A 19,410-nucleotide genomic window follows, 5' to 3' on the forward strand; every position below is an offset into this window, starting at 1 on the left:
ACCATGGTAACTGACTCTGTCAACCTAACCTGCTTGCTGGCAGGTTTTCTTCAACAAACCCTGAGTTTCATATCAAAGCGCATTCACTAGTGGAGGTTTACTGCATGTCAGAATTTGTAGTATCGGAGCTCCATTGATGATGGCTTTATTCATTTATCACGCACGTGCTTAACTCAGAGTGACCATACTCAGAGTTGATTGAACTGAAAACAGAGGTTCAACTCAGAGTTCAGGGTTTGACTCAGAGTTTGTTGAACCCGCTTTCTGAAACAAGCCCCTGGCCTTTATCTGCCAAAAGGAGAAAACAAAACAAACAAACAACTACATGTCAGTTCTAGATAGATAAATGCAAAGATGTCAACTTTTTGGCTTGTTTACACCCAAAAAGAGCGCATGTCATAAAATACTAGAGGTAAATAAAGACTGCTATTTGAGGTTTCATTTGGAAATGCATAGAAATGTATTAGACTGTAAAATGAAGCCACGGCAGTACGTTAAGGCTTTTGGCTGAAAGGTTTGCGATAAGTTTCCTCCTAACAGTCTCTACTTCCTGCCTGCCTCTACTAAAAGCAGTGAAGCCAGACAAGAGGTGGACAAAATAACAAGTACACTAACAGTCCTACGATACACATTGTTGTACCAGTAAAGCTGATTATGTTCACATTTTGTCCACCCTTCTAAATATTACATATACTATGTGTGAATAGAAAGCATACTGTAAACATGTACAAGCAACATTGAGCCAATAAAAAAAAAACAAAAAAAAACAAACAAAACTGTGGCTATCTCCTCCCAGCCACATTTTAGCTTGTAATCTGAGACAACAGCTTTGGCAACTGGAAAAAGGGTGTTTGTGTGTGTGTGTGTGTGTGTTTATGTTATTTACACGTCAGTCTGGGCAATCCCTAGACTCTAAACAGGCTATTTAAAGACCACTGCATACCTCTCATGCTGGTTAGTATAGGCTAAAGTGTACCAAATGCAATCCTCCCTGATTACCATCTCATCCATCTCACGTCTCTCTGTATAAACAGTTCAGTCTGTTTACGCACCATTTCTACTGTATTTACAACTCTTAACGTTGTAAAAAAGGCAAAGTGAGGATCTTCATACAAGTGTGTCAGTGTTTCTTTCTTGCACATTCATAAATAACACCAATAATTCAGTAAATACATGACATGGCACTGCGTAGATCTAAAAAGAACTATTTGTCAGGTTTTGAGGATCGCGAGCCTCAAAGTCCTCGTATGGATTTCATTTAAATATCTGTAAAATAATCACAGCACTATGATGCTGGCAGTGAATGCAGGAGTGCAACAATATCAGGAGATATTACATACTTAAGCACAAGGACGTACCTGTGTGAGTGTGTGTGTGTGTGTGTGTGTGAGTGTGTGTTTAGGTGTAAGGCCACATATCCAGCAGGCACTTTCCTTTAAAATGTTTGTAAAACCACTAATGAGAACTTTTAGGCTTCTACTGTAACAGTCAGGGAAATTTGCCTGATTTCCACATTTGTTGCATAAATAGAGGAAAAAAACTAAAATTGCAAGACAACAGTTAAACCACCTGCTGCACTGTGGCCGTTTTGATTTAACTCTAAGTCAAAATACCGAATCTAACAACAGTGAGCACCTGCTTTGGTCAGTTCTCAGTGGACACACCAAGCGGACTGCTATAGATTGTACAAATCAGTTGCATTTCATTTTTTAACTTCTGCTCATCTGCTAAATCTCTCTAATTAATCTAAGATCATTTTTGCAATTAAATGGCAATTTGGAACAAAGTAACCAAAGACCTGCTGGTGAGTAAATTTTGGTAATTTCGTTTTTTTCCTTTTTTTAGATGATAAATGTACTCGCAAGTGGAGAGCATACACGCATGTCAGCTGGCTGATTAGTCTTTACTGTGTGTTCAAGTGCAACTTCAAACAGAGGACTGAGGCTATAGTAAGAGCTTAATGGACAAAGGGGCTGCGTATGTGTGTGTGTGTTAAGTGATACGTGTGAACAATGAGTCTCCTCAGTGTTTGGTGAAGCCCTGCATCATCTCCAGTGGCAGCGGGAAAATGATGGTGGAGTTCTTCTCAGCTGCGATGGTGTTGAGGGTCTGAAGGTAGCGCAGCTGCAGGGCCGACGGAGACTCGGCAATCACCAGGGAGGCCTCCTTCAGCGCCCGCGATGCGTTCATCTCTCCCTCCGCAGCGATCACCTAGAGAAGAACACGACAAAAAGAAAGACAAGAAAAGGACAAGACAGAGGGTGAGAGACGTCTGTCAATCAACAACCTGAATGTGAGAAAGAGGAAAACAGCATCTAAAACTAACTGATCTATTGTTATGTATATGTTTGGTTACTAATTATGTTATAATAGTTATGGAATGAGTACAGCCTGCAATACAATGGGGTTTTTTTTGATTATACATTTGTAATCATTTGTTGTGCGTCTTTTTGTGTGTTGCCTACCGCCACTTATGTTGTTCTGCAGAAAGCTGAGAAGAAGTTTTACTGTTTCACTGTTTGTTATGTGGACTCACAAACTGAACCACAGTTTCAGCTCACATTAAAAGAAACTGGCATCTTCCTCTGAGGATCTGACATTCCGCTTTAAACAGAACGACGGGGCGGGTGAACCACCTTACCTTGGCTCTGGCCTCACGGGTGGCTTCGGCCTCGGCTGCCATGGCTCTCTGGAGCTGAAGGGGCAGCTTAACGTCTTTGATCTCCACTCGCTCCACCTTGATGCCCCAGTCATCTGTGGCGTCGTCCAGGGTGGACTGAGGAGAGAGAGACAAGTGGTCAACAATGTGTTTTCTGGAGACTCTGATGAAATCATCTAATTTTATCTGTTTGACAGAAACTGACAACAAGCCAGTTTCAATTGCCATGGTGATAATTTGCGGAGGTTAGAGTTTATTTCTATTTAAGTGCAGATTTTCCCACTAAGATTTGAATGCAAAAAAAGTACATTTGTAACTGAATAACTCCAATAAGGCTGCGACTAATGATTATTTTCATGACTGATTAATCTGTTGATTATTTTCTTGATTAATCGATTAGTTGTCTGGTCTATGAAACATCAGAAAATGATGAAAAATGTCGATCACTTCTTCCCAAAGCCCAAGCTGACGTCCTCAAATTTCTTCTTTTGTCTTGACCAACAGTCCACAACCCAAAGATATTCAGTTTACTGTCATAGAAGACAAGAGAAACCAGAAAATATTCACATTTGAGCAGCAGGAATCCAAGAATTTGGACATTTTTTTCTTAAAATTATTTATTAATTTAATAGTTGACAACTAATTCATTAATGGACTATTTGTTGCAGCTCTAAACTCCAACAAGTTCCTCATCTCTAAAATCAAGATGAACCTGAACCCCCTCCTCTCCTTCTCTTTAAAAGCTGGACTATCTTGCATTTTTCAAGTCTGTCCAGCAGATGGAGCTCAACCAGGCTTCATGCTTCTCTCATAAGGAAAGAGATGACAGTTAGATGGTGTAAAGGTGTGAGAGAAACCTTAATGGAATATGGCTGATGGCAGGTGCATGTAAAGCATACATCACACCACAACACACAATCCTAAAATTTCATGACACTGTGGCACAATACAATCACTAACAGCATCATAGTACTGCAGTCATTTTATATTATTAATGTGCAAATTTCAGCATTCAATCTACATTTATATTTCACAATTAAGTTGCAGAAAACAAGCACTAAATGATGAGCAAGTGACAGATTACATCACTCATATTACCTTTTATACACTCTAAGTTCTATGAAGGATGTTTTCTGATCACCTTCTACATATTAAAGCCTTATCAGCAGAGAACAGACTGGTCGTGTTAAACTGACGAGCTTTGTTCTTGTTGTGTTTAATCAAATCAGACAAAGCCTCCTACTGTGAAAACAGAAATGAAACGTACGGGGGTATGCTTTGTGCTGCATGCGTTTGTAAATTCCACCGGCTTTATGTTTCTGCTGTGAGTAATCAAGGCTCTGAATGCAGCAGCAGCAGTAGACTCGGTTGTTAACAGGTGCTGGAATTTAAGCAATCGAATCGCTATGTTATATTTGTGCAGTAGCACCAGAGATATATCGCCTGTGTTATAACCTATATTTAAATGTACAGTATGTTGATGTCCTCGGTCTGTCAGTTCGAGCCCAGATGATGGCGGTAATGCACAGTTTTGATGTTTGCAAACCTCCTGGAAAACCATATGAGAGGAGGAAGAGGTCTAACCATTTTTCCATTGTGTTTCAGTGGCGATAGTGAACTTTAGTGTAAAATACTGAACACATACAGCACTTTTTACCATTAATGAATATCTACTGATCACTGACAAACCATCTGAATGTATGTATGTGCATCTAAAATAAATATTTAAATCATTTACAGTAGCTAATTCTAATATTTGAATTCAAAGCAGCTGATAGACTTTCTATTGCAGTCTGTTAGTTTGATGCATTATGCAGCTGGCGAGGTGGCACTTTAATCCTCCATTCTGTTTTCTGTATGAGTCAGTCTGTGATATTAAAGTATCATATTATTGCCTACATTCGTTTTTACTGACGCGTTATTGTGCATTATTCAAGGGTTCAGCTCCCAAAACAGCACATTTACAACTTCTACATCTAACAATCACAGGAACGTCAACATATTGACATAATGACTCAGAACTGTAGAAGGATTAGCATCAGTATTCAGGCTTTTATGCTCAGCCATATAAGAGATCAAATTTTAGCAAAACAGATCATCAACGGTCTACTAGCCACAAAAATCAAATAAAGGGAGATCATCCATTGAAGTGATCTATATAGAATAAGACTGTAGAGATCTGCTGCTTGGTTCTGGGCAGGTAGTGTAAAGTGGACTGGACCACAACATCAGTCGGCCAAGTGCCACCACTTCCTGTATCCGTTGTTTCAAATTAAAAGCCCTCTAGTGTTTCATACACAGTCCAGCCATATACTAGGTTTTGACCTAGTCTTGTGTAGCAGAGTTTGTAAGGCTGGAGAACCAAAACAATTAACTAAAAGAGCCTAAAAGGCTCAAAAGAGTTGATAGAAGTGCAGTTTGGTGATAATTTTCAGTGAGACTGTCACCTTCGACATTACACTTTGTTGTTATTTGATCCATTATTAATATAAAAAATAGTCATTAGTGCAGCTTTAACTTAAAAGCCCCATCAGCTCAAGTTTATTGTTCCTTCAGTTGGATGTTTGAGCTTCACTGTGCAGAATGATGTATGTGCAGAGTTTGACACTAGAAAGCTGTTTTCACATTCATCTGCTGAAAGGGGAAAAGTTTCTCTGTGCTCATTGAAAGTCTCAGTTTATGGTGCAAACCTATGAGCATGATTTGTGACATTGCAACCAGTTTGGAGGCAATCCTGGTCCAGTATTCAACTTACACAAGTGTGATGTGGAAACACGAAGCCTCCGGTGCACAAACACTGAAAACAGACTTATCAGTGAATTAGGAGACATCTTTGTCCAGCAGTTAAAGTTGAAATGAAAAATATTTGTATCTTCATTGATTGTGGAATTTTCAATGACAGAGAAAGTGTAGATGCCATTTAGAGGATTATTAAAATATTAATGAAATTTTACGTCTTAAAACTAGGGTTGTCGCGGTGGTCGATGTAACCGGTGTTACACAGTGTTGGGGCCTACACCAATTACATTACTTGCCCACCACCAATACCGTAGTTTTACTTTTTTCTATAGAAACAAACCCATTTATTTCATTTTCGCGTATCAGCGTCCACGTTCATCAAATAAAAAAACTCCAATTTGTAAAGTATCAAGCGTGTTATATATACTTAGTTGGACAACAGACGCTACAATTATAACCTGACAGTGTCTGCTCCAGGAGGAGCAAAAAGTAGCAGAGTGAGACGTCTGTTCTCCGTCCTGCTGCTGTAAACAAACGTAACGCTAGCAGATAGCGGGCAGCTGCCTTCATGTCTCCCCAGGTCTCAGTGCTTGTTTTCAGCAGCAACTCTGCCGCTCTCTGCCTGCTTAACCTGCTCTCGGTGTGTCTCTCCGGATGGCAGGCGGGCATCCTCTGGCCACAGCCGCTGACCGCAGCAGCCTGAAGCCCGCCGTCACTAACTCTTAAATAAAGGGAAGATCGAAACTAAAAATCAATCAAGATCAAAGTAAGCGCTCTACAGATGAGCGTCATTGACGGATATCTTTTTTTGTAAAATGTCCTGTGTAACCGGAAATACCGGTGTTGTCACAAGTTTATTAGTCGGTGGGAAGATTTCCTCACCGTGGCATTCCTACTTAAAACATGTCTGATGTCGGGGATCTTCTAGCACAGCTAACTGATTTTAAATGTTAAATGTCTCCTCACTCTAAACACAAGAGCATGACGACTGTGGTAACAGGAAGTCCTATATGGAATATTAGACAAACTACTCTTACCAACATATTAACATTTCAAAATGTAAACCAACCACAGAAAGTATTCACAGACCGGTCAATCCAGGAAGCATATTATTACTACCATATGTTTGACTAGAACACAATACCCGCTAACTCTGAATCTAATCAATGAAGTAATGTACTCTACCTGCATGCTGTGTGCAATTTCTTCACGGTCAGACAGGATCTCTGCCAGGTTTTTGGTACCCAGGACGTTCCTCAGGGTGGTCTGGGCCAACAGCCGGGTAGCAGCATCCGCGTTAGTGATGTTAGCCACAGCCAGAGTAGCATTCTGGACCCGGTAGTACACGACGCCATCGACACTCACCGTCACAGAGTCTTTGGTCAAAACCTGCGAGTATGTCAGGAAATAAAAGGTAAAACTTGTTGGATGTCACGGGACAGAGTGAATTACTGGTGTGCTGAATCAAGATTGTGCACAGTTATTTTGATGTTATTTGAATTTTGATGTTATGTGACATTAAAGGTGTTTAATTCATCAGTAATTGTGCACGTCATACCTCTTGCGGTGGGATGTCGAAGGTGATGGTGCGCATGTCCACGTTAATAAAGCTGTCAGTGCACGGCAAGATGAAGAACAACCCTGCGGAATCACAAGAATGCAAATAGATTTAACAAAGACTAAAGCCAGTGTAAACACAATAATGAGGAAGCTTCTCCACAAATGTTTGAAAACACCGGGATGAATGAAATACTGGCGGCGGGCCAAGTCGAGCTCTCTTTATAAGACTGCAGCTGTGCTGACAGCCACGCAAAGCTGTGGATATCTGCAGCTTTCATAAGCTTGTTTCAAGTCACAATGATTGAATTAGTGCATTAAACAATATTTGGCATTTGCCTGAGTGGAACAGACATGTGCTAGGTGTGCCATCATTTAGCAAACATGCATGCTACACCAGTTAGAGACTGGTGGGATGCACTTCCTGTCAGTAAATTGTGCGTTTTAATGGTGAGACCACAATCTTCTGTGCAGGAAGACGACAGCAGTCTCTCTGCAAGACGTTTCCAGCATTCTCAACAGTTATCTTTCCAACAAGTCAACAGTCCTCAGTCGCTCTCACGCAGACTCTGTAAGCAATCTTGTGATGCAGTGGAAAATTCCACTAACAAGAATCATAAAAAAAAAGCTTCATGCACAAACATGTATCTTCAAGGCAGCAGAAAAGTGTATATAGATCAAAAATGTTCCACAAACACACCCTTTTCATTTTATGACCAATTTTATCATACAAGCCTGTTTCTAAACTAAATATATGGGGAAATGGAGTTGCACTGAGGCTGGGGTTAAGGGGCATTATGGGAAACTAAATTCTGGATTCGACTTTGGCATTGGCTCCTCAGGAATGTGACTTTTGTTGACAGAGAGCTATTATTACCCCACGCTGTCATAAACGGCTCCCCCCGGCACTCTGAGCAGTCACATTTTAGCATTTTGAGAGGACACTGCCTGGTTTTTAGATCCAGTTAAATCAAAGATAAAGAGACAGTGAGGTATGAGATGTATGCAAATGATACCTCGTGGGAGTCATGTGGTGTTTTTTTTTTTTAAACAAATACATTGCCTTTAAAACACAAGTGGCACCACCAATAATAGGCTGATTAAGGAATTCAGACCTCCAACAGACAAGTGCAGTAGCATTAGCATACATGTGCTTCTGTCTGTGTAGCATGCAACTTGGTTGACCTGGTTACGTGCTACATGGGGAAGCTGGGAACTGGAGCTGGGACATCCTGTTGTTGTCATTATTATTATTGGGCACACATATTTTCCCATTTTTAATTTGTACTAATGATTTGCTTTTTGTGTTCCTCGCCACCGGCAGGAAACGGATGGGAGGAAAAGTACTGACTGGGTGCTCACTTTCAGTTTTTAGGAGTGTGTAAGAGTCTGTGTATTCATACTGGGAGACGGGATAGAACCCTTTTTATACATAGTCCCCCAATTTTACAATACATACACATGACTACAAGACAACCACAGGAATTTTTATAGCCAAACACTGGAAGGATCCTGACTGGCTGAGTCAGTCACATGACTTCAATCTGACTAATTATGTGTTTCATAATTAAGACCAGACTGAAGACAAAAAGCTCCTGAAACAAACAAGCTCTAGGTTTTTATCGCCTGTCTAATATTTATGTTCCCCTAAAATTGAGGGGCCAGATTTTCTTTCATTGTGGATGTTAACAACCCTAAATTTACGTTGTAAGTCAGCACTTGAACCTCACAGTCACTGTTTCATGTCAAACTGAGTGTACTGGAGTACAGAGCCCAAAACAACAAACAACTAAATTTGTCACTGTAAATATCTCTGGTGACATCCCTGCATGCTGTATGTTGGCTGTTCTCTGTGAAGAAAACTGAAAAGCATTCAAGTAGTCATGTGATTCTATGTCATCATGGCTGCTGGGAAAATGAGTCATCAATCAGGAGTCTGACTGGCATTAAAGACGAAGGACCAGCAACATGAACGGAAGAGCTAGCGAGGTGGCCTTTTACTGTTGTTTGCAGCTGAGACATCAAACCCTACAATCTGTCTGACTTGTTTTACAATATAAAATGCGAGTGAAAACCTTTTAGGGGAGAATACAATGCACCTTTATATTTAATGAGATATAAACCTAAACATGTGAAACAACTGGTCCTGACTGAGATATTTTAGTTTTAGAAGGTTCTTTCACTATGAAGCAGATATTACAGAGTTAAAAGTTAGATGCTTAAGTCCTGTTATCACATGATTTACTGGCTTTTCTAGGCTCTGCACCAAATTGTGTCTTGGTTTGTTTAGTGGCTTGGTTTATTGCCTAAACTGGTAAACAAAGTCCAGACAACAAACATGTTCCCAAACACGTACCTGCTTCAAACCAATGAAAATATCAAATGCTGAAGGAACTGAAGTAAATAATACACAATCAGCAGCAAAAGGCCTCAGGAGCTGGCTAAAAAGTTACCCAGTGTATCACAGCCCATGTTTAAAGCTGCCCATTTATTAAAAAATAAAAATATCAAATCTAACTGCAACCAAATCTAATCATATAAAATTGACTTTGACTGTATTCTATTGTTACAAATGTAAAGTATCTGTATATTTTAAGGAACTTAAATAAAACACATTTGAAGTACATTTCAATGAAAGAACTGAGCATGTGGACAGAGTAGAAAAATATGCTGCTGTGTGGAATATTACAGATGGTTTCTGACCTGGTCCTTTGGCTCCTCCTCGCAAAATGCGTCCCAGGCGAAAGATAATGGCTCGCTCATACTCCTTCACAATCTGTGTGCAGAGACAAACCACATAAATGGCTTGTATAGGAGACTTCTCTTTCTCTTATCTGACAGTCCACATATATCCTGTAATTGGATATTGGGATGTGACTGTGGATGCTCATTTTGAAAAGGCACTGAGCAATTAATCTGCTCAATGCAACGCATGCAAAACTATGGTTCACCAGCTTCTAAAGGCTGTTAAATAAATATACCTGATATAGTGGATGAGTTTCAAATTCCCAAAACACTGAATATATAAAGTAGATCATCCTTAGTCATTTACTCTACTATACCAGGGAGTTTGGCTCGTAACGTGGTGGATAAACACTGAAATTGACCAGCAGCTGACCTTAATGCACATCCATATGGAGATGGGCAGGGTAACCAGCATGAGAAGGATGGAGAACCCCACCAACAGCCAGCCACACAAGCCAATGTCCGTGTCTGCATTCTCCAAGGCTGGGGAAAAAGAAGACAAACACATGCACTGAAATCATTTCAACTGGTTCAAAGTGGTGGGAAATCATTAATATGTACTGAATTCAGGACATTTTTCTTCCAATCCAGTCATGCATCAGAGCAGCTTTATCTCTGAACATCCACCCTTTTGTAAATAAATATGGTTAGTAAGGTTTAATATCATCTCCACCCACATGTACACAGCAGTCTGTGGTACACACACCCCCACGCTTTTAGACATTTGTTAGGCTGAACACTATGGGATGAATATCATGTTTTGACACTGGTGTTTGGTGAAAACTCGGTGTTTGAAAGCTTAAAACCTAATAAAAAAGATTTTGCAAGATTGAAACAAAGTTTTGAATGCTTGCATAATGTTTTGATAGGCTGACAAAAAATTTTCAACTCTCTGCATACATTATTTTGTATTTCTTCACAGCTGCAGCTCTCTTTTTACAATGTTTCTCCAACACATTTTTCAGAGTTTCAAATTCGTCACTGTTCTCCCGGTGTATTTGTTTTTTTTAACCAGGTTTTCAAACACTGAGTATCAACCTTTCAAAGCTTTCTGTTTCAGTATCGAAACATGGCATGATGTTCATCCCCTAAAACGCTGGCAGCCCTGAATGCTACGTTCACTTCAGTCAGAACTTCATAATGTATTATTAATTCTGTATTATTTGCAAAGCTCTATGTAACACTGTTTTGAAAGGTTATTCTTTTATTATTATTATTAATGACGTGCAACCATTCAGTGGATGAGATCTGTACCTTCAACATCACGTAAAGCATACCTGCTTGAACCTACAGACAAAGTTAGAGGTCAACACGCCTTTGAATGACTTTCAGTAACGTTACAATAACTAAATAAAAATCATACAAGGTTTACGTTTACTAATTGATGTTTAGCTTTACCCAACTTCCATTATGTCAGTGGACTTAATGCCAATTCCACATAACAGCAACATCCCTACGTCACAAACATAATCAATACTGATTATCACTAAAAGAGATTAGTAGGTTATCAAACTATCTTAGGGTTTAACTCAGGTTTTGAAGTATCATGAAGCTGGCCCATTTCAAACTGGGATGAATCACCATGGCAACTTAAACCGAACAGCTAACCTGCTAAGGAGCAGGTTAACTTCAGAGGATCAGATCATAACCTGTCAACACCCCGACTACTGACCAATCAGATCACTGGGGGGAGGGGGGGAGTCATCATTCCCACAGGATCCCGAAATTTCCACTCTGGTTTTAAAACAGAGCTTCTAAGACACAGAGAGATCGTTGACAACACTAAACACATAATGATGATTTTAGCTGCAATTAACTTTGTTTTATCCCCAGAGTAGCAGCTGACAGAGTGGATGATTTTACACTCTGATTCCATCACTGCAGCTCAGAATAACATGAGACAACTGTGTGATGATAACTGGAAATAAACACAAAGGATTGTCTTTTATTAGAACAATAATCCATACACTGTTAATTGACTCCCATGATTATAAATGCAACATTTGGGTCAGATAGACCTCATCAGTCAGGTAAATGTCCTCGACAATAGTCAGCTTCGTGATACTGGTTATCCAGGTCGGTAAATGTTAGGCTCAGTGAAGCGAGCTCACCCAAAGTGAATTTGCTTCATGATACACGCCTCTGGTCACACCCTGTGATTAGCGGTAATTGCGATTGATTTCAGCACTTGCTAGTTAGATTAGCTAGTAAGTCCTAAAGACAAGCAACGACCTGTTAACGTTACCTTAGTAAGTTGCAGGACAGGATTCCAGTGTTGTCTTCACTGAACAGATTTATAAGTAACCTCAAGGAAAACCTACGGCTGCACAACCGTTAGCGTTAACCTAACCTAAGGGTTTAGGAACCAGCATTATTCTGCTCTGTCGATGGGAATATTTGATCTGCATAAGCACATTTACCGTCAAAACGACGTTTACGTTAACTAACGTTACGTTATCGATGCTTAGCCAACATTAACTTGTGAAGCGAACGTGCTAATATTAGCATTAATTTAGCTCGCTTGCAGACATGAGTTAACCCTAACATTTACTAGGACTGTTACACCAAATTAAGTTACAAATCGAAGCTAATACTAGCTTTTGTGTTATCGTTAATGTAAAAGTCTAATAACTTAATATTCATGTCCCTTCTTTGCTAACGTTACAGTTATTAACTTAACTTATGATGCCCTGAGTGCCAGAAATAACGCTAAGCTAACACATTAATGAAGGTAGCAGACATTACGTTACCTGATTGACGTTCTCGTCTTTTACTTTCTCTCATTTTCAGATCTTCGTTGTATGGATCCATATTTAACGCTGTATGAAATATCTGGCGGTAGTAAAGGGAACCGTGGTGAATTTACAAAACCAAATGTCTGTATACTGCTGCTGAGGGGTGCTGTGGTGAGTTTACCCCGAATCTGGACTTGTAGGCGCTGTGACGCAGCACATAGTAGTTTTCAAGGCTGTGGGTTAGCTCAGCATGTCAATACAAACGACCAATTTTGCAGTGCTAAATCCAACGTTTGTCTTTTTTTAAATGCAGTCTTAAACTATCCTAGAATGTATATTTCCTAAACATCATACGAACTAATAAGCAAACATGTAGCTAGGGAGTAAGATGTATTATGATCTTATAGTATTTTTGGATAATATCATATTATATACATGTAAGAAAACGGATTTTTTTTTTTTTTGGTAGCCTATCTAAAAAGTCATTAAGATAGACAAAACTGAAATTTGTCCATACTTAAGTGATGACAACTGAGCAAATTCCCTATTCAATTAAATTCAAAAATATTTTATCCATTTACACACATAATAAAAAGCAAGAATACAAATATGACAACGCTAGAAAGAGTTTAAATACACAAAGATTAATGGCAGTGGCTGATCTGTAGCTGGCCAACAATATCCAACACCACAAAGACACATATTACGTCAGAAGTGTCAAAGTGCAAGTGCATTTATCAGTCTATACACAAGGTATGCTGATGTAGATGTGTTGGAACACATTGGGAAAAGATGGTCAGTGGACTCTCACTAAAGATTATTTCTCAAGAAGTTTCCCAATATTAATGAGGGTGATGAAACCATCACCAGAAACGTCGAGCTCAGTGGATGGAGCTTTAGCATGTGTTTAAAAGGTTGAGATACTGAGATATTGAAAATAGCCTTCACTACACCAGTCACTAACATGATGGTCAAGGGTGAGGTCAGGGCCTCAGATGTCACTTTTTAAAGGCTTCCTCAGATATCATTGGTGCAGTGGGAAGAAAGCACTCTTCTCAGTGTGACAGCTGGTATCTAAACTAGCAAGCACTTAAAACTAGCTAATCTTAGCTGGCTATTTATAAGCTACAGAGCCAAATTAGTTAACAGCTGAAAGCAGATTCCACTCTTATCTTCCATATTAACTTTATGTTATTCTTTCCATAAGTGCAAACCATACAAGTTCATGTTCAGCATTCAGCTGCATGACACCTGAACATAAGGTTGTTTATTGAGTCAATTCACAGGGCAATTTCTGACCACATTGTGCCTGCAACCTGGTGCCTGTTTCCATATAGTTGTTGAGAAAGTTGGGGAAAATTTAGAAATGTCAGCAAATAAAGCAAATTATGAGCCTTTTAGTTTGTCACTTGACTTGTGGTGAGTACATAAAGAGCTTGGAATATTTGAAATGGCTAAAATAAAAACATGTACAAGGAAAATTGTTTTTACAAGACATCGGACAGCATTGCACATACAGTATTTCAGGAAAAGCGAAAGCAAAAAAGCAAAACAATGGGTACCTAAGTCATTATGGCGAGCATGGCATTTCTGGGAGGTAGTGGTGGAAAGTGTCACGGATGTTGCTGTCAGTATTCATTTCAAACTTAGAATTAATGAATTAATTTGAAATTTCTATGATTTTCCATTATTTATTCCATCTTATTTATTGTGTGATATATGTGTTGACTGAAAAAAATTGAGTCCAAATATATTTAGCAACTTTGCAATCTTTTAACAAAATATACATATTCCTTTCAGTATTTTTTGAATTAATCAGATCCACAAATCATTGTCAGATTAAAACACAAAAAAGTATTTGAATGAAAATCAAGCAATTTATGACCACTGGTTAAAGTTATCGAAACAGTGGTCTGCACATATCTGTCTGGAAGACTGCTCCAATCAAGCTGCCTACAAGCCAAATTCCAGGGCAGATTTTACCCACCAAATACCAGTCACGCCTTTTTTATCTGCTGAGAGTTATCATGCATTCTAGTTCATTTACTGTATCTCTTTATTCAGTTAATCCTTGTTATTTGGTTCACTTTGCCCTTTGTTTTCTTTCATGTCCTTTCTTTTTCAATGTAACTTGACATGTAGAACATGTTGAATAATTTGTATATACGGTGAAGTTGAGAGTGTAAAGGAAGGTAAAGGCACCTAACTCAGTTTTGCGCCTTTTCTGTTGCTCTAAATTAAAATAGATTGTTATCAGACTAGTGCAAATTTGATGAATAAGGTATTTTCAAGAAAATAAACAGGCCAAGTGTCATTTAAATCACTAGACATCCCAACAGCACATGCAGCAAATGATGGAGATAAAAACAGTTATCAAATACAACATTAGAAATAAAACAGGTTTATAGTGTATTTATCAGTTGGGGTATTGCTACAGTGCCTTTTTTGGACCTTGGTTGGTTGAGTTCAGGTGGTGGCCTGCACAGAAAATCCAGGCAATTCCAGTAAGTGATTATCCTGGGAAAGGGACGGTGGCTATGCATGTTGGAGTGGTCTAGAGCTCCATCCCATCTAATCCTCTTTTAATTAGGTTGAGGGAAAATGCGGGACCTCTCCTGGATTATTCACAGCACATTGACAAAGCACTAAGCTGGGACCAGTGTACAGGATTGGTGACCAGTGTGGCCAGTTAGGCACAGCGAGGACCCTCTCAAACGTGAAAAAATGCTCTCCCATCTCACTGCTGCTACCTGGACTTTGGCCTCCCTGGCTTTAAATCCAAAGTGCCTTTGGTCTCTGGTGAGCTGGGAGGATAAGTTACAGCATATGATTTGCTCATTTACAATCCTTCCCCCATTTTCCACTCTCACTTGATAGGCTACTGTATCTGCGGTCACACTTGCTCCCTATTATCCACCCTTTTTGCTAATCCTACAGGGTACTTTGCCCTCCTCGTTATCTCTCTCTGTCTCTAACTATCTCTCTTCACGCTCTGTCTGTCCATTTCTCTATCCCTCCTTCTTTCTTTGGACAATAATGGAGGTTCAGCCTCATGCTGATGGGGATTGAGGTGAACAAAAGAATCAATTAAGAGCCAAATAGTCTGTGTTGGCCACTCAGATCTTTGAAAATGTACAGGCGCGGCATAAGCCAGTTTATTGTATCACAGTACAAAGAAAAACAATAAATACCAGATTACATGTTATGTTATTACGGTGCTTCATGTCTACATGCAGAGGAATTTAAATGCGAGTGGCACGTGTAAAGATACATTCATTCCTAGTTCAGTGCTATGTAAATGGTTTGCTGTAATTGTTCTTAAAAAAGACAATTTTGGGTTCACAGATTTGCTCAAAGAACATCCACTGAGCATATAGAATCAAATCTCTGGTGCTAATCCTAGAATAAATAACATCAGTCTGTAAATGTGAAATCTGTCTTTTTTCTGTTGATTGGAGCAGTTGATGTCTGGTGACCACTAGAGGTCATTGAGGTGGTTCTAGTGAGCTCTCTGCTTGTGCTGTAACTATCTGCAGACAATAGCACTGAATGATGAGTAAATAGAACTGATCTGGTATAACTAAACAAGTCTAATGACTCATTGCTCATTTATTCATATTTTTATAACTGTATTGCATAAGAGAAACCATTTATAAACAGAGGCAGTGGCGTCATATTTATCTTACAGTCTGAGGAGTGTGACTCCTGTTCTTTGGAAAACTAACAGCAATAGACTGACAGCAGGGATATGATGTTTGTTTGATATAAAATATATATGAGTGCTGTTCATTCTACCTAATGTGGTTATCACTCTATTTATTTGTAGTGTTTGTATACTACAAATGGTGTGAGATGCATCGGTTCAGCTGATGCTGTGAAAATGTTTGTGGATTGATAACATGACTAGACAACAGTCAACATGTGAATTCATCATTTCTTCATGAATAATAAAATCACTGTCTAAGCCAGTCAGTAACAAATACAGCATACAGTATGACCTTGCACCACCCAGCTGTCTATTTCCCTACCAAGGCATCAGTTGTCATTTCGAGTGTTTGAATGCAGCAGCAATATGCTGCATTTGTCAATATCTCACCAGTCTTACCTTAGATTTTATGAATGGCACATAAATGAGTCAATAATAATTAGTGTTACTTTGACAACATGAGATCTAGATGTCGTGATGCATCATTCAACCAAGTTTTAGCAAAATCGAGCATTTCTCGTCAAACAGAGACTGAACATTGAAAATGTCATAATGGATGTATCAGAATGATCTCGACTAACAGATGGATGGTTGCCCCTGAGCTAAGCAGGCCTCACTGGAGACATTTAGCATCTGTGACACATCCACACTGAAACATCAAGATTTGATTGTGGTAATTTTACTGGCTGATCAGTCTGTGAGCAAATTATGTTTGTTGTGACTGACTGAAATTTACTAGGCTGACACTCCCCTATCATCCATCAGGGCATACTGCATGTCTTACTGACATGAGCCCATATAAACAATGAGATTAACGCCGAATTAGCACACAATTAGCATACAACTTTTTAAAGTCACCATTATATTGCTCATCTCATACTTTCATAAATAATATTTCAGATATTATAAGTCATACTCCTGAGAAACACATAAATCTGACTTATAGCACTTTCCCACAATAATGAGATAATCAGTTTAATGTATAATGGCATCTCATATATAAATAAGTCATATTATTTCTAGAAAAGTTAATACTTCTTAGATTCCATGTATAAATAGAGCTTAGTATCTCATTTAGTAAGAAATCTTACATAATGAAATTGGCAACTCTGTTATACTTGCCTTACTATCTCATAAATATGATATACTTAAGCTATTTAAGTGATGGCTAATCATGCATAACTACAACTTTAGTATATCATAATTAAATAATGTCATGGAAATGGATACCTACTTATTTATTTATTGTTTATTTTAACAGGGACAAGTGCATAGTGTGGACCGCTGCCACATACCACAGCAGTTATAGCCTGAGTTAGTTTGCAGCACCTGTCTCTAGTTGGGCCTTCATATAAATAGACAACATAACAGTTAAACAGAACAATACAAGAGATACGTTACAATAAAAATACCATAAACATTTTAAAAGTTTCATTCTGATCAAATTTCAACTGATCCCTCTTTAAAAACTACTTTAACTTGATTTTAAAATGTCATGATCTGTTTTGAGCTCTGTTGAGGAGTTCCACATACATGTACAGTGCTGATCCCTCGAACAGAGAAACACGTCAAACCATTGCAGTTATAAATTGTAAGTACAGCGAAAAAACTTGACTAAATGATCCTACCAGATACATACTGTATATAACTGCATCATCTGCATACATCTGCTCCACTGCATGATTAGGGTAAATCATTTATATTTTAATTGAAGAGAAGGGGGTCAAGGATGTCTGTGTATGTAAACATGGGGAACCTGAAACCATTCACTGTCACCTGATGGTGAAAGACGAGTAATTGTCGTGTTTAATGCTCATTTTCCCCAACACTACACATCTGTCGGGACGAGCCATTATTGGACTGATATCGTTTGGTCTGATCTTATCATTGAACAACATTCTGACACATACATGAAATTACATGAAGTCCTGAAATCTCCTCTTTATGCTTTAGAGAGGAATGCACCACCACCACAACTCAGCCTGCTCACAGCAGTAAAAATATGAGATGTGAGTGACATAATTAAATATTTGGTGCCCCCTATTGATGGTATCAAAAAAGCCAGCATGGCAGGAAGTATCTGTGTATCATAGGCCAATATTAATCCTCGGATTCTGGCATACCTGATATGTAAAATCTAAGCCCAGAGTTTATATGCTTTTTGTGATAAAAAAGAACAAAAACAAAGTTGTGAAGTTCTCTGAGCAGAGTGATGTTCCATTCAGGAGCCGTACATTTATATCATTATAAACATGCAGCTCTCAGTAGTGGATAATTCTCAGCATCACTCTGTCAGCTTCTCTGGACCACATAACATCAGACAGGATCATTAAAGCAGAGAAGGTGCGGGGTGAAGCGGCTGGTATCAGAGTGGACGAACCTCAGTGAACTTCAGCTCTTCCTGCCTCACGGCCTGTAACACTGGGTGGCAGTGTGTCCCTCTAAACAAAAAGATTTCACCTTGTGTCTCCAGCAGAGGAGCTCAGTCTGTGAGAGGAGTCTCTGGGGTTATTTTAGCAGACACCACATCAAGGTTTGTTCAGTCTGAGGCTTAATACAGTTAAATATCCTAAAAATGACTTAACAACAGTCTTAATCACATATTTTTTTCCCCATTTCTATTCCTCCAGATAAGAATCAAATACATTAAAATTAACTTGCTGGTTTTTGTCTGTCCTCATGATGTACTGTATATTTTAATTGAAATGAGCAAATATTTAAATTCAGTCACTATAAAGTTTTGTTTGCTGTAATCTATCAACAAAAATGAAGTCATGAAAAATCATGTAAAAAAGCCAATTGTTAAGGAATAAATTTCTTGCTAACAGATGTTTGTGGAACATAAGGGACGCTACAGTACACCTTTTTTAAAGCTCACACAAAATATATTTATATTGACTTTGGAAAAAATAAACTGAATGTCATTCTCATTTTTTCAGTGGTTTGCCTTTTTTAAATCAGTCTTCCTGAAAGAGTTCACACACAACACTTTTTCGATTTTTAATCTTCAAATAATCTTACAACCTGAATAATGTTTGACATTTAAAACTAAATAAACTAAACTGCATCAACAATAATTACAAGCACCTTTGCATTTTAATATTTAAACCTAAAATCTAACTAAAAACCATGTTATCGGTTACTTTTAATATCTTTTTTTGTTTAAAATGTTAGAATTACATTTTTAAATAGACCATAAACTAATTTCAAAGGTAGGCTAATCTCTCAAAGAGCTGTTCTGCTCACAGTTTTCATTTAATGAGATCCTC

At 38.6% G+C, this 19,410-nt stretch overlaps 1 protein-coding gene across 2 annotated transcripts; it reads right to left on the reverse strand.

Moving 5' to 3' along the window:
- Positions 1-377: 377 nt before the first annotated feature.
- stom (stomatin) lies at positions 378-12,629 on the reverse strand. 2 transcript variants are annotated; one of them, XM_044334688.1, is made up of 8 exons: positions 12,451-12,629; positions 10,955-10,987; positions 10,074-10,183; positions 9,659-9,731; positions 6,957-7,039; positions 6,584-6,787; positions 2,642-2,776; positions 378-2,211 (listed from the first exon to the last, which is right to left on the reverse strand). In XM_044334688.1, exons 1-8 carry the CDS (start codon positions 12,509-12,511, stop codon positions 2,023-2,025), a joined length of 888 nt encoding a protein of 295 aa, XP_044190623.1. In that variant the 5' UTR covers positions 12,512-12,629; the 3' UTR covers positions 378-2,022. The 2 variants fall into 2 exon arrangements, with proteins under 2 accessions (XP_044190623.1, XP_044190624.1); XM_044334689.1 differs by lacking the exon at positions 10,955-10,987 and having other exon boundaries at positions 12,451-12,627.
- Between the last annotated feature and the right edge of the window lie 6,781 nt (positions 12,630-19,410).

The sequence above is a fragment of the Thunnus albacares genome, chromosome 18, assembly GCF_914725855.1.
Source record: "Thunnus albacares chromosome 18, fThuAlb1.1, whole genome shotgun sequence".
Taxonomy (NCBI): domain Eukaryota; kingdom Metazoa; phylum Chordata; class Actinopteri; order Scombriformes; family Scombridae; genus Thunnus; species Thunnus albacares.